A 16,105-nucleotide genomic window follows, 5' to 3' on the forward strand; every position below is an offset into this window, starting at 1 on the left:
TTTTTTTTTTTTTTTTTGAATAACTCAAGTCTCTCATTTCTATATAAAAAAGCATATTGTTTTTTTTTCTGTTCTTGGTATTTGAATCGTCATCTTCAATAAGAAATAAGTTAACAATATACGTTTAAAAAAAAAAAACAAAGATACAGAAGCAACAATAAATCACTCCACGTGGCCGTCAGAGATACATAATTGCTGGTGAAAGACTAATTCAGAAGTAGAAAAAAAAAGAGTAAGTAATAAACAGAACACAGAAGCAAAATCCAAGCAACATTTATTTTTGTCGACAAAACAAGCCAAGAAACATTCAATGTTGGTTTTGTCTAATTAACCAGGTCTACACTACCCATATCCATACGATTACCCCGACTGTATGTCGTACTCACATGTGTACGTATCAGTTTATATCTATAATTATATATCTATCAAAATATGATTTTATAAGACATTATTTAATTGGAAACCATAGTGGCTAGCTACTTGGCTAGCAAATTAACATCAATTTTAAATTAGGAACTCAAATTGTGTGAAACATCTCATTCTTCTCCTTTAATACACCAAACCATTTTCTTCGTTCTTTACTTACCGGTCAGGTCAACAATTCTACCATTCCCCATTTTGTTAACGTCTCTTTTGATCATTATTAAAAGAATAATAATGTTCCTCCAATAATTCTCAAATTTGACATTTTTATCCATGCATAATTTTGCTGAATATATTAAAAAGAAATATGTAAAAAACGAAATAATTTATTTGCTTCTTGTAGCAGTAACACTAGTCAAAGCAACGTCTGTTTTCTATTGTTTGTCAGTTAGCTATTTTATCTACTACAATATGTTATGCCTTTCTGAACAAAAACATTTAAATAACATAATAAAAAAATATCCATTCTTTGCAATTTTATTTGTCCAATTAGTGGACGACACGTATACAAAATACATATCTCTTTTCATTATTTCACTTGTATATATATACTACTTTCTTATCCAACGTCTGGTGAACCAACCAGTCAGAAAACTCAAAAGTCAATTTTGAATACATCTTTTAAGTTTTGGTCATGCATTCATATATATACAAGGAATATATTGAACTAAATTACACAACTCTACTTATGTCAACTGTCGCAAAAACATTAAGATCGCATGTATACATGCATATTTGCAAAATATGTGGTCCCATACCATTTTAAATCACCATCAATCGAAATAGTTTATGAGAGTAGATATATATATATATATATCTTCGTCTTATATTTTAACAACCCTTCAAAGTTGTAAATTATTATATTTTACTCTGTTTATCAAAGAGAGAGGTCTCACACAAGTTTTCATCTCCGGGAATTGATGGATGGATCAAGTATTATTCCGACAGAGAAATCTGCCGGAGCTGAGAAAAGGGAGCTTCAAGGGCTGCTTAAGGAAGCGGTTCAATCTGTGGAGTGGACTTATAGTCTGTTCTGGCAATTTTGTCCTCAACAACGGTTCGTATCTTATTTATTTCATCCATCTCTCACAACACAACCATACTATCTATATTTCAATATGTAACAAAACAATATTTTTAGGGTATTGGTGTGGGGGAATGGATACTATAACGGTGCAATAAAGACGAGAAAGACAACTCAACCAGCGGAGGTGACGGCAGAAGAGGCTACACTAGAGAGGAGCCAACAGCTGAGGGAGCTTTACGAGACGCTTTTAGCGGGAGAGTCAACGTCGGAAGCGAGAGCATGCACCGCATTGTCGCCGGAGGATTTGACGGAGACTGAATGGTTTTATCTAATGTGTGTCTCTTTCTCTTTCTCTCCTCCTTCAGGGTACATAACTTTCTCTCTACTCAAGTTTCTTAATTTGGTCACTATTTTTCTTCTGTAAGTGAAGACAAAAATAGTATTGTGTGTTAAATGCAATCACAAAATTTTGTGTTGACATTAAAGAGAAACTGAGGAGGTTGAGTTACTTTAATAAGAAAAGGAATGTGACTTAATGAAAACGTCAAATGTACACACACACACTCCATTTTGATGAACATAATTGGGACCGTTGAGATTCTCATTGTTTGGTGTGATTGATTATCTAAAGTAGAAGCATGAAAATATATTACATAAATGCATAACAAAATGGGTTAGTTATGGGTATACTTAATGCTTTCCTCTATGTGGTAAAAATATAAATGTGAGAAGTAGTAATTTTTGTAGGATGCCAGGAAAAGCGTATGCGAGGAGGAAGCATGTATGGCTAAGTGGTGCAAATGAGGTTGACAGTAAAACTTTTTGTAGGGCTATTCTCGCTAAGGTAAATAAATTTTATTTTTATCCATTCAACAATTATACTATATGCATCTCTACTATTTACCTATTTATGTGTTATGTGTACACTAACAGTACGCATCTATCTACGTCTATACGACTATACCTATATATTTAGTAATACAGTTTTATATATTATCTCAAATTAATTAATTTTTTCTTGTTGTTTTTGGGATGCTCCTTTTACGTCGGTCAATATAATTAATACTTAAGAGTGCCAAAATTCAGGTAAATTTTTTTCTTTATTATTTAACTCATTTTAGTATCGTTTACACATTTATTTTGTATTCTGATGAAAAAATGTAATTTGAAAAAACGCAGACAGTGGTTTGTATTCCCATGCTTAATGGTGTTGTGGAACTTGGCACAACGAAGAAGGTATAATAGTGTTTATGTACATCTCTCTTTATTATTCCCTTGTTAATGAGACATATATATAAAAAAAGTAAAAATAGCCTATATTATAATTACATATGGGGTAACATATATATAATAATTTTAAATTGTGCATAAGTTTTGTTTTAAAAAGCCTAGCTAGATATAATGATGTTAAAATATGGAAGGGATAATTAAGGTTGGTGGATCATGGATGCATGATTTGTTATATTTGTGTGTGAAGGTAAAAGAAGACGTAGAGTTTGTTGAGCTAGTAAAGAGTTTCTTCATTGGCTACTCTAATTCGATCCCAAAGCCTGCTCTTTCTGAACACTCCACCTACGAAGTGCATGAAGAAGAAGAAGAAGAAGAAGCAGAAGTAGAAGAAGAAGAAGAAGAAGAAGAAGAAGAAGAAGAGATGACAATGTCAGAGGAGATGAGGTTTGGCTCTCCTGATGATGACAACGTCTCCAATCAAAATCTACGCTCTGATCTTCATATAGAATCAACCCACACGTTAGGTATATATATACCTTACGCAGTTAAGCTGCTTATATATTTTTATTCTTTGCTGTATCTAACACTCTTATCATCTGTATGTTATATATATAGATACACACATGGACATGATGAACTTAATGGAGGAAGGTGGAATTTACTCTCAGACAGTAACAACACTTCTCATGTCGCATCCCACGAGTCTTCTTTCAGATTCAGTTTCCACATCTTCTTACGTCCAATCATCTTTTTCCACGTGGAGGGCTGAGAATGTCAAAGACCATCAGCGAGTGGAGTCGCAATGGATGCTCAAACACATGATCTTGAGAGTTCCTTTCCTCCATGACAACACTAAAGAAAAGAGTCTTCCTCGAGAAGACCTGAACCACGTAGTGGCAGAGCGACGAAGGAGAGAGAAGTTGAACGAGAAATTCACAACGTTGAGATCAATGGTTCCATTTATGACCAAGATGGATAAAGTATCAATCCTTGGAGACACTATCGAGTACGTAAATCATCTTAGAAAGAGAGTACACGAGCTTGAGACTACTCATCACGATAAACAACATAAGCGGACACGTACTTGTAAGAGAAAAACATCGGAGGAGGTGGAGGTTTCCATCATAGAGAGCGATGTTTTGTTAGAGATGAGATGTGAGTACCGAGATGGTTTGTTGCTTGACATTCTTCAGGTTCTTCATGATCTTGGTATAGAGACTAGCTCGGTTCATACCGCCGTGAACGACGGTGATTTCGAGGCGGAGATAAGGGCAAAAGTAAGAGGGAAGAAAGCAAGCATCGTTGAGGTCAAAAGAGCCATCCACCAAGTCATTATACATAATTAATACTAATCTATAGATCCTAACTTTTCGTTGATGCCAACTCTAGATAAGGATAACTAAACGTATTTTTGTTTTAGCCTCACGTATCTTGCAATATGATCAGTTACTTACATATATAGGCCCCGGTTGTTCCGAGTAGGAGTACGGAGGCAACATATAAATGCAAATGTACTAGATGTCATGTTGTTCGTTTGTCCAATTTAATACTTTATATGAATGCTATATTTGGATGCAGTTTCAGTTGCAACCAAGACATCGTATTTTGGATGGATACAAATAGATCAGTTTCTTTGCAGTTTTAATTCAAAAAAATATTACCGTCAAAAAATTTATTTAAATGTAAACAAGTTTGTGTGTCCACTTAGAAGGATGCTTAATTAACATTGGACTGACCCATTCGATTATTTGATTTCGATATGAACTGTACGTAGAGTTTAGAAATCAACGTTAACTTCATTTATTAACCAAAGTTATCTACTTGGACCAAAATTGATGGTCAGGGTCAAGATAAACCAAGGTCAAACCGGTTTTAATTTCAGAAATAAATAATACCGATTTAAACTAAAATTAGATTCAAAATCGGTTTTGTTTTAAAATTCAAGCAAGCTGAACCAAAAACTAAATCAGTGAGAAAGAAAGACTCACATATCTAATGTGATTAGTGATGATCATCCAATGTCGTTCTTGAAGTTGATGAGAATTGAGAAATTAAACCAACCTCAGAGATTAACAAACCGAATATGATAAACAAGAAACAAGGAGAAGTAAAGAAGTGAGAAACTACGAAAAAAAATAGTTTGAAAGTAAGATGAAAGCATAACAATTTGGCTAGAAAAATAGATACTGTCAGAAAATAAGAGGATTTTGCCCACACACACAAAAAAATCAGAAAATAGGAGGAGAAAAGGTGACAACTTTCGTTTTGCTCATCAGTTGGAGAGCAAATGCCACTTAAGTGCATCTGTTGTCAATACACTATCTTGGCATACAATTGACAAATAACCTCTTAGACGGCCTTACATTATGAGTATATATGACTGTAAGGACCAGTTCTCAAAAGGAATTTGATGGAATAGTAGCTTTGGCCTTTGGGTCTCATTTAACAAAAAAAGAAAAGCTACATTTTTTAGATAAGAAAAGTGGTATTTAAGGTTGAAGTTCTTCCTTTGATCAAAAAAAAATATTTGCAAATTAATTATGAAAAGTCCATTTAAACTGTTTTAGGTTTTTAAAGCAATCGTATAAAATATTCATTTAGTAAAACATACCTTAAATTTTCTTTTGTCAGTATTACAAAAAAAAAAAAAACTAGTTTTCTAAAGATATGTATCCTAACATTTATTCAGAAAAGTATATATTTAAACTATAGATTTATAAACATCTTATATATCTATCCTTTTACAGGTTTGTAAATTCTCCTCTTCTCTCTGTTAAATATATTTTTCTTTTACCACCTCTGTTAAATATATTTTTCTTTCGTTATTATTAACTCAAAATTGGTAAACAAATTTGATATAAACTTTGATAAATAAGATATTTAACAAAAGAAAAAAAAAAAGAAAAAAAACCAAACCTTGTTTGTTTTAGTCTCTCGCCGTTTCGTATAAAGTGAAAGTACCCTTCTCTCTTGCCCAATTCCTCTTTTTCATAATCCAATCAATCTCCGATCGTCTTTTACAGAGACGAATCGACGAATCCGTCATCATCGCCGACGGGATCGTGGCGGCTGTGTAATATATTTTTAATATTAATAGGCGACAACCCAATTCGAAAGAGATGGGGAAGAAGAGAAAATCTACAGCGACGAGCCTCGATGAGGTAGATCGGACTGTTTACGCTTCGTTTCGCACCGCCGCAAACTCTTTATCTCAGCTTTATACTCAGTCTATGAATCACCAGAAACTATCTTTTCAAGCCGGTGAACGCCATGGTCTGGTATATTGATGATTCTTTTAACCCCTTTTACCCTCTTTCTCTCTCTCTCTCTCTCTCTGTTTGTGTGTGACTGTGTTCCCCTGTTCCAAGTTTTGATTTTTTATCTATTAGGGTACAATCCAATTTGATTCGAGTGGTTAATTTCATCATTTCTACCTAATCTGTTTGGTGTTCGATGTAATCTTATGTGTTTCGTTCTGCTTTTGGTGTTTCTTGTTTATTTTCTTATGACTTCTTGAGTTCAATTGGAACACTTTGGGAAGAAAAGATTTCATCTTTTCTTCTTCTGGACTTGTGTTAGTACATAATGATTTGTCCTTTTTCTCTTTTTTGTTGAAGTGCCTCTGTGTTCATTCAATTGCCAATGAAGTCAATGCATCTTTCTTTCTAGTTTCCATGGTTTATAGGTGTTATGTTTTTATGTAGCTATATCGTTAAACAAAGAATGATTCAGATTTTGTAAACCAGTGTTTTTGATTGCTTCTTTGTGTTCTTCTTTTGGATTCTCTAAGTCTCTTTAGCTTCCCTTCAGCCTTAACAAAGCTATCTGTTAGCCTCTTTTTTTATCAAGTTGAGTCTCCTTCCAATATCTTTCCTTTATGTGATGTGTTCTGTCTAAACATTTAGAACTGTTATTTATAATATGAAATTTAGTTGATGACAAAGAAAAATAAAGGCTATGAAGCTTGAAGATGGATATGAAATAAGAATAGTTTCTCTGGAGCCTTGTTTCCAACCTACATTGATGCGTTTCCATCTTTTTCACCTTGCGTCAGAACATCCCATCCTTGTCTAGCTCCCCAATTTACTTCAACAGTAGTCTTCTCGTGTCTCTTTGTTCTTTTCCTACATTACAACGGGTCTGACTATAAAGAAAACAATTGTCAGAACATCCCTATCGTTGTCTAGCTATCTCATTTGCTTCAACTCTAGCGCTACTTCTTAGTTACTTGAATTGAACAGTAGTCTGATTGGCTTATCACTATATTGAGTGTGATTGTATTCGTCTGTTCTTAAGATGTTGACGACTAGAGTAATATTGTGTTGTCTGCTTTTGTCTTTCTTTGGTGTAATGAAATTTCTACTTAATATGGGCTTAATTGAGTAGTGATGTGAAACCTGTACTTGGAAGATGACATACTGCATGGGATAGTTATGTGAAATAGGTTATGGCTTAAGAGAAGCATATAAGTTATATGCACCCTTAACCCAAGCTTTGTGTTGCATATTTTAGGAAAAACTGTACCAATGGATATGGAGACAACAAGAAGCAGGGTCAAGAGTGACACCTATGGATATAGTTAATTATATTCAGGTTCATATGACTCTTATATATTTATCTACTCTAATCTGAAATTCTGGCAAATTTTGTTTCCTGTTCTTGATTGAGTGTCTGGTTTCCCCAATGCAGAGTGAGCTCGAATGCTGCACAGAGGAGCCCCCAATGTCCCCAAGAGCACCGCCACCGCTGCCAACAATGCATATCACACATTCTGGGCTCATGGCCTCTTCAGGAACCTCTTGCCCAATAGCTGCTCCAGTGGTTCGGTCTGAGCAATGTGAGAACCAGGCCAAGAACTCGGTTTTCTCAAACGCCCTTTCAAGCCCAATACGGCGTAGTCTTCAGAACTACCAAATTCCGCAGGGAGGCTACACATCTGGCGGAGCCAGAAGCAGTGAACTGAACAGGGGATCTAACTCTCCAGGTTCTATTGATTCTTCAATGGATATGCATGCAGAATAAGAACTGTGATCATAATACACTCTTGTTTAATGATGTTTGATCTATATACAAAAACTCGGTTTGATTCTTCATAATGTAACAATTGATTCTTATCGTGGAGGTGGTTTGTGTTGGTAATTTGGTTAGGTCACATGTAAATCATCGTGTCTGATTCTTTTCACTTGTTTAACTCTGTAACTTTTCATGTGTTAAACTACTTATGACCAACTAGCAAATGGTTGCTGTCATAACTTTGACCTATGCGTAAAGGATAGATATAGATAATTTTGCGGCTTGTATCCAACAAGGAGAAAGCAAAAATTACCAACGTACTCTTCTTAGAAGAACCACCAAAACATAGGATCATTACGATATTGAGGCCATGAATGGTAACATTTGCGGTTTTCTAAGTGTGTTTTTTTAAAAACTGTTTAATTCACCATTCACAAAAAAAAGAGTTGTCATTGCGTTTTTTAAAAAAGTGAAAAAGTCAATTAGCGTTTTTTCAAGGGGAGTTATTTAACACTCGGACCGCAGCTACATATGTGACTATCAATTATGTAGCGGTTTGTTTCCAAATACGCACTAAATAAAAATAAATATTAATATATTATTTTCTGTTTAATTTATGACTAATAAAAATATTTAATACTGTTATGAGAATTAATAATTTACTTTTCTAAATGTGTATTTTTAATGATAAAGTTACTTCATTATTTATTTATAAATTATTAAATAATTAGCTTTATGATAAAAAAAGATTTAAAACAAAGCAAAAAATTTATGTCAAATTAAAATTTTCATTTTTTTTAAGTCACTTATATTTGCTAGATATAGATGACACTTATCTTTCAAAAAAGCACATATACAAATAAATCATAAAAATTCTCTTAATTGTGAACCACAATAATATTTTTATCAATCAAATTTTAATTTTTAATAAATTTTGGTATTTAAAATTCAGAAATCAAAACTTTATTTATTAGTAAAAAATGAAAATATATAATTATATTAGTTATTAATAAAATAATTTAAAATCCGTACCGCAAATTGTTTTTTACCAATCAAACATTATTTTGTACCGCTTAATTTGGAATAACCGCACTTGTCCCGCAAATACATTTGTCCCGCACGTACCGCAGTTAAACCGTACCGCACTATCAAATTTTTTTGTCCCGCACTAGTAAATCCGCAGTTATTATTCGGACCCTGAATGTTAATGATGAGAAATGCAAAGCATTGCACTTAACTGAAGACCTAGATACCATTATTATTATTGAAATGTAAAAAATGTCACACTTAATCCGATCCAGAGTTGCTTCAGGGGATATTCGTGGCGTTCACATAGAAAATGGTGTACCAACAATCACACATTTACAATTTGCTGATGACTTCTTATTTTTCTGTCAAGCAAACATGCCGAATTGCCGTGTTCTTAAGGAGGTCTTTGAGGTCTATGAATACTACTTCGACTAGCAGATAAATACAAGTAAATCACTAATAACTTTTTGCTCGAGAGTGAATGATCAATTGCAAAATAAGCTCAAACACATTCTTGGGATTCCGAATCATGGTGGGGGGGGGGGGGGNGGGGGGGGGAGTATCTAGGGCTTCCTGAGCAGTTTGGGAAGAAAAAAAGGTGATGTTTGATTACATTATTCAGCGAGTCTCACAACGAACTTCGTCATGGAAAATGAAATACCTATCACAAGCAGGAAAAGAGATTTTGATTACATCAGTGGGTCTTGCAATGCCTATCTATTCCATGACATGTTTTAAACTTCCTATTGGCATCACCAATGAGTTAGAATCTATTTTAATGAGATTATGGTGGGAGAAGATGATAAGTTTGAAGATGCGATCTCTTCTCTCTTATCTCTTCTCAATCCCTAATACAAACTATGAACCCTAACTGATAAGATCGGAGAGTTACAATTCTCCTCTCTTATCAGTCGCAGCTCTGATCTAACAAACACACAATGTTGATCACGCAAAATGCCTTTTACAATAGTAATATATCTCTATTTATACTCTACATTGTTCTCATTCTTCTTTTTAGCTCCTCACATGTGCCTCTCATGTGCTTATCAATACTCCCCCGTTTGACGACAGCTTGTCCTCAAGCTGTGAAGGAGCAAATAGGATTGACACAGAAGCAAAGAAGACGACCATTCCTGCCACGGCAAAGCTGCTGCACGCACAATCATCTTCTGTACCATAGTAAGTGACTCCAAGAAAGTGCAGGTCCAGACTTTATGGCTCTGAACATCCATTGTTCAGATTAACGAGCTGCAGATTCTTCTTTCTCCAACAATGCCACACCGAATAATAGACGTTCCTATCCCCATATGGTGAGTACAAGCCAATAAAGTTCCCTTCATAACTCTGTTTTGCAGTAATGCTGCCAACACACTTCTATTTTAATCCAACGTCAAACTTTTGCTCAAAATTCTGCAAATACCGAGCTTTCCAACGGTGCCAAGAATGGTAACTCACAATCCAACGCTGCATCTTTCTACTTTGAACCATAGACTCTTGTACTCTCTCCCTTGATCTCTCGTAGTGAGCAGCCAAAACTCACTAAGATTTAACTTCCTCTTCTTGTGTGTTACTCGCTGCCTTTGAAGTAACACTCTGTCAAACACCGGATGATCACACAGCCACAACTTATCACCATTTGTGTTCCAAAGTGCAAAAATATCTTCATCCTCGTATGTTTTCTTTTCAAAATTTTTTTTTTCCTTTCTCAGCACTCTTGTATCATACCTATCTTTGAACTTAAATTTCCATGTTTTAGAACACTTCTGTTGATGTCCCCTTTGTTGCAAGGAATGCTCACAACAATTAACCTTTACACAGGGTGACTTCTCACCACAATCAGTCACTTCAAAGACATCTACAACCTTTAATATTCCTTCTTGTTGAGTTTCAAACTATCACTAACAAACCCAGAGTTTAGATCATGAAAAAGAAGGCCAGGTTGTGACTGAAACTGATCCCCTGATGCATTAGAACAAGTCAGAGATGCATCGTGAACATCCTTAAAGACTGAAATCACACTTTTCTGTGGTTGGGGAATTCCATCTGCTGCCAAGTCTAAAGATCCTTTTTCCTGTGATTCTTGTTCTTGATGCAAATCAGTCTCTGTCATCGGTTTTGTGGCTAAGAGTGGCTCCTGTTTCAGAATTGACAATGGCTGCAGAGTAACTGGAACCGAATTCCCAAATCGAACATACAATTTGGATTTAAAATCCTTCCAATTCTTGAAAGACACATTCCTGAACCAACTAAGAGCATTTCCTTTTAATTTCTGCGTTACCAACTGTATCTTCTCTATGTCAGTATGTCGATCAGATCGAAGTAATCTTTCCATCTGTGTTATCCAACTACATGGATAAAGTCCATCAAAAATTGGCAGCTCGATCTTTTTCACCATGTTATCTCCATTCCCTTTCATAGTCCCTTGAGTTAATCCATTCAACAATGTCCCTTCTAACTTCTGATCCTCTAACCCATTAACCTGAGATGAAAAATCCTCAATCTTCTGCACATAATATGATATTGACCCAGTCTTATGTGAGCCTGCTTCTTGACTTGATGCGTTTAGCATAGTCACTGCAGAATCAGATCCATAAATCTTCTTATTCTCTTTACTAGCCAACATCAACTCTTCTTTATCAACTTTTTTCTTTATACATGACTCCATAGCTCTAGCTACAGCCATCATCTCCGGAAAATTACATGGCTTTTGCATATGAACAAGCTCCTGCATTTCCCGTGTTAACCCATTGAGAAAAATCCCTTCTAGTTTCTGCTCATTCAACCCATATACTTGTGATGAAAGATCCTTAAATCGTTGTATATACTCCGCTATTGTTCCTGTCTGTTTGATACAAAACAAACTTATATTTGGTCCTCTAATCTTTGATCCAAATTTCAGCATCAATCCCGACTTAAACTGAACCCAACTTTCAAACTGTCTCCTGTTAATTTCCAAGTTGTACCAGCTCAATGCTTCTCCTTGCAAGCTCACTAAAGCTAGGAATAGTTTCTCTGCATCATTGTATCCACCGATTCGAAAGAAATGCTCAACAACCACAATCCAACCATAAATTCCCACGCCCTCAAACACGGCCATCTCCACGTTGTTGAGAAGGTTTTCTCTGATCCTAGGCCTAATATCACTACGGCAAGATTCCGAAAAGGAATGTGTTACCTGATTGGCTTGATCTTGCGATCTTGAAGTGGTAATTTGACTCTTGCCTCCAACTTCTTGCACTGTCTCTTTCCCGAATAAATTGTTTATCCCAAAATATAGCTTCTGCTTAATCTCCAAAAACTGTTGATCCTGAGCGTCGATTCTTGAATCCAAATGTGATTCTACACAACGAACCATGGAACTCATCTTTGCCAATTGATCGTAAAACTCAATAGATGAAGCCGCTGTTTGCTCTGCCCCTGGTAGCTCTCTAATCGGTGAATCTTGCTGTATCTCCATCTCCAATCCTTTGATTCTTCAATTTGGTAAAATTCCCAATTTCATCAAACCGTAAACCTTCACTTGCGATAACTCCGATCACAGTCACGACGCACCAATTGATAAGTTTGAAGATGCGATCTCTTCTCTCTTATCTCTTCTCAATCCCTAATACAAACTATGAACCCTAACTGATAATATCAGAGTTACAGTTCTCCTCTCTTATCACCATGACCAGAGTCGCAGGTTTGATCTAACAAACACACAATGTTGATCACGCAAGATGCCCTTTAAAATAGTAATCTATCTCTATTTATACTCTACATTTTTCTCATTCTTCTTTATAGCTCCTCACATGTGCCTCTCATGTGCTTATCAGAAAAGTACACATGAAAGAGGCATCCCTTGGGTTGCATGGAAGAAACTGCAATACTTTAAGAAGGAGGGTGGACTAGGTTTCAAGGATTTGTCAAAATTCAATGACGATCTACTTGGGAAGCAAGTATGGCGCCTTATTAAAAATCCTGACTGTCTTTTTGCAAAGATCATGAAAGCTCGTTATTGTAAAGACACCACAATCTTACATGCCAAGAAACGAGTGAATCAATCATATGGATGGGTTTCTCTTCTTGCCGGTTTGGATGTCATAAAAAAAGGTAGCTGGTATATAATTGGTGATGGCGAAACAACTACAATTGGAATTGATAATGTAACATGTACAAGCCCACCAAGACCAATCTATGGCTCACAGAACAATATGAATAACACTTTTCAGGATTACATACTGAAAGTAGGTAATGTTCGGGTTTGGGATGAGTCAAAAATTCAAATTGATATCCATACTCCGGATCAACAGATCTTGACAGATATGTATCTCCCCCACATTTCCCTCCCAGATCGCACTGTTTGGCACTATAATGTTTCAGGTCAATACTTTGTTCGCTCCAGTTATTGGTTGGCTACACATGACCCTCCATGAATAGGTGACCATGAACAAGCATCACATGGTTCCATTAGGCTCAAAAAAATTGTTTGGAAGCTACAAATCTTACCAAAACTAAAACACTTCCTATGGCGATTATCCAAAACTCTGCCTATCCTGTATGCCCAAGATGTTTTCAATCGAATGAAACTATCAATCATATATTTTTCACTTGTTCATATGCTAATCACATTTGGAGTTTGGCAAACATACCAATACCCATAACACTCTCTCCAACAAATGATTTTGAAACAAATTTAGCTGCAATATTGGAGTTCCATAACCAAAATTGTTCTTTAGAACAAAAATTAATATCCTTCTGGTTGCTCTGGCATATTTGGAAATCAAGGAACAACTTCATTTTCGAAACTGTCTCAATTAGTCCTTTATTGGTGCTTCACCGTGCACAAGGAAATGTCCGAGAATGGATTATGCACACTCAGTCTTCTCCATGTACAAAGTTTTCAAATACTTCACCTCAAAACTTAAATTGGCCGCGGCCAACGCATCCTTTTGTTAAGTGCAATTATGATGCTGGTTTTGATGCAACATCAAACAGGACGACTGCGGGATGGATTCTACGAGACAACACGAGTGGATCTCTTGGTTGGGGTTCATCGTTACTACCAAATGCAACTACCCCACTGGAGGCTGAAGGAAAGGTCCTACTCTCTGCAATGCAACAGTCATGGATTCGGGGCCTCACTTCTGTTTGTTTTTAAGGAGATTGTGAAAAACTAGTCAAAATTCATAATGGACAAACATACGACATCTCAATTGATGGCCTTTACCATGATATACTCCTTTGGTCTACATATTTTCAACATGTTGAATTTAAATTTGTTAAACGAACATGTAATAATGCGGCTCATTTACTTGCAAAGCATGGAAGTCTCAATTGTAATTTCTATTCTAGTTGTTTCTCTCCACCGATTTGGTTGTACAAACTGATGTATCATGACTTTCATCGTTCCTAAATAAAATCACTTTTTTGACGAAAAAAAAATTAATGTCTTTGTGGATTGGTGAAGGAGCGAGGGAATATGTTCTAGCTAAGCGGAAGTGGAATCCAAGAAAATGTAGATGTGGTCAAATACGGTTAATTAGAAGCTAGAAACTTCTACTCCACACAGGCAAACTAATGAACAGTGAAGAGAGTTTTAGAGGGTGAGACAAAGGAGTGTTATTTTTTCTTGTTGAATCTTGATCCTTGAGTGAGAACTTGTAAAACAGAATAACACCACAAGATAATATTTTTCTTGTAGTGAAGCTTAGGAGCAAGAGATCTCCCCCAAAACGTAGCGGTTATCCATGCACTCAGTGATCAATTTCTTTTGTTATTTCCTTTACAAGAAACTATTTTCTTACTCTTAACTCTACAAACGGACTGTTAACACCGTCACGGTTAGGCATATGTTTACATAAATTTATGAGTTTAAGTTGTGAATCTAAAATTTTGGGTATGAAATTTATAACTTCAGATATATGAACTGACCAAAGTACTTAGATAGGGTATGAAATGGTCGCCATATTTGCTGAAACCCTTAAGTTTATTAATATGGTGAGGCCAAAACGCACCGTATTCGTGCTTGCTTAATCAATGACAACAACATTATTACTTTTTAAACAATTTTTTTTTTTTAAAAAGAAACAAACTAAAGAAAAATTGATCATATACAACGACAAACACAGCTGCGACTTTCCTTTTGTTTATAATATAAGACAAATACATGATTATAAAATTTATAGACTTAAAATATATTTTTTAACGAATGAGAGAGGAATGCAAAATTGTGGTGACATTATGAACTTGGGGGAAAGAGAGTACTAGGGATTAAACAATTATATACAACGTTACAAAATTTTGTATAAATAGAAAACCACAACTATGGATTTGTATCATCAAACTTCAGTTTATTGAACATAAAAGGTAAAAAACATTTTATAGCAAAAAGAAAAGTAATGGCAAGGAACCTCAACTTTGTCAGCTTCACCATCCTCTTGATAGTCCTCTTGATGGCTTCCACCGGTATATATATTTATCCAAGTTTTCTATTATACTCTTCATTTGTCTTCTAATTATCTTGTGCTGATGATCGATCCTGATGAATATGTCCACACCTGGTAGAAATCATGAAGACAGAGGCTCAAACATGCTCCACATTCCTCGACGAGTGTGGGCCAGACCCGTTCCTAGGTACAAATGCTGATTGCTTTAACTGTTGCAAATACACATACGGGAGTCCTCCAGCATGTAAAGGTCTTGTTGAGGGAAGCGACAAACATTGTCACTGCTACCAAAATCCATAAGGTTTTGAAATAACTTCGTACAGTTACCACATGTAATATTTCTTTTCTCATTTGGTGTAAGGACATGACATGTGATTATGTTTATGTTTAAGTTTCTTTTGCTTCCAAATAAAAAATCGACGGTCAAGCTCACTGCTTGCATGTAAGCTCATGTTGTGTGCACTTTTGTTTCATTCTGATTACTAAAATTGTTTTGTGTTTGTGTTTCTCATTTCATTCCTGTCTACGTTCAAAATCTTGTCGACCGAAGAAACTCAATATAAATATTTATCTCATCTGAAGGTATAAACTTGGACTGTAAAATCAGTTTTTAGGATGGATGTTTCACGCTAATAAGAAAAAACATTACTATTACAAAAAGAAAAAAAATTACTTTATCTCAATCGCATGATTGGTTTATATTACTCGGTGTTCGTACAAGGCCCATCCATTCGACTAGTTGTACATACTCTTTTTCTTTGTCAAAACCTTGTGCCTTCATTCATTCAATATAGAAAACTATTACAAGTACAGAGAAGAGGCAAGAGTCAAAGTTTGAAACATTATAAAAAGGGCATTCTCCAATGCCAAAAGGTAATAAAAGGAGTGATAAAAAGAGTTTAGAATCAAAGAGAGCTATGAGCCATAGGCTTGGGAAGCTAATGGTACATGTGGG

At 35.4% G+C, this 16,105-nt stretch overlaps 3 protein-coding genes across 3 annotated transcripts; all 3 read left to right on the top strand.

The window, feature by feature from the left end:
* On the top strand, window positions 1,233–4,137 carry LOC104736975 (transcription factor TT8-like). The gene is made up of 7 exons (XM_010457071.2): window positions 1,233–1,480; window positions 1,565–1,816; window positions 2,198–2,294; window positions 2,522–2,536; window positions 2,630–2,686; window positions 2,928–3,204; window positions 3,296–4,137. Exons 1-7 carry the CDS (start codon window positions 1,344–1,346, stop codon window positions 4,024–4,026), a joined length of 1,566 nt encoding a protein of 521 aa, XP_010455373.1. The 5' UTR covers window positions 1,233–1,343; the 3' UTR covers window positions 4,027–4,137.
* LOC104736976 lies at window positions 5,615–7,819 on the top strand. The gene is made up of 3 exons (XM_010457072.2): window positions 5,615–5,958; window positions 7,193–7,273; window positions 7,370–7,819. Exons 1-3 carry the CDS (start codon window positions 5,800–5,802, stop codon window positions 7,700–7,702), a joined length of 573 nt encoding a protein of 190 aa, XP_010455374.1. The 5' UTR covers window positions 5,615–5,799; the 3' UTR covers window positions 7,703–7,819.
* Window positions 15,103–15,451, top strand: LOC104738326 (defensin-like protein 206). The gene is made up of 2 exons (XM_010458517.2): window positions 15,103–15,169; window positions 15,269–15,451. Exons 1-2 carry the CDS (start codon window positions 15,103–15,105, stop codon window positions 15,448–15,450), a joined length of 249 nt encoding a protein of 82 aa, XP_010456819.1. The 3' UTR covers window position 15,451.

This window comes from Camelina sativa, chromosome 13, assembly GCF_000633955.1.
Source record: "Camelina sativa cultivar DH55 chromosome 13, Cs, whole genome shotgun sequence".
Lineage (NCBI taxonomy): Eukaryota > Viridiplantae > Streptophyta > Magnoliopsida > Brassicales > Brassicaceae > Camelina > Camelina sativa.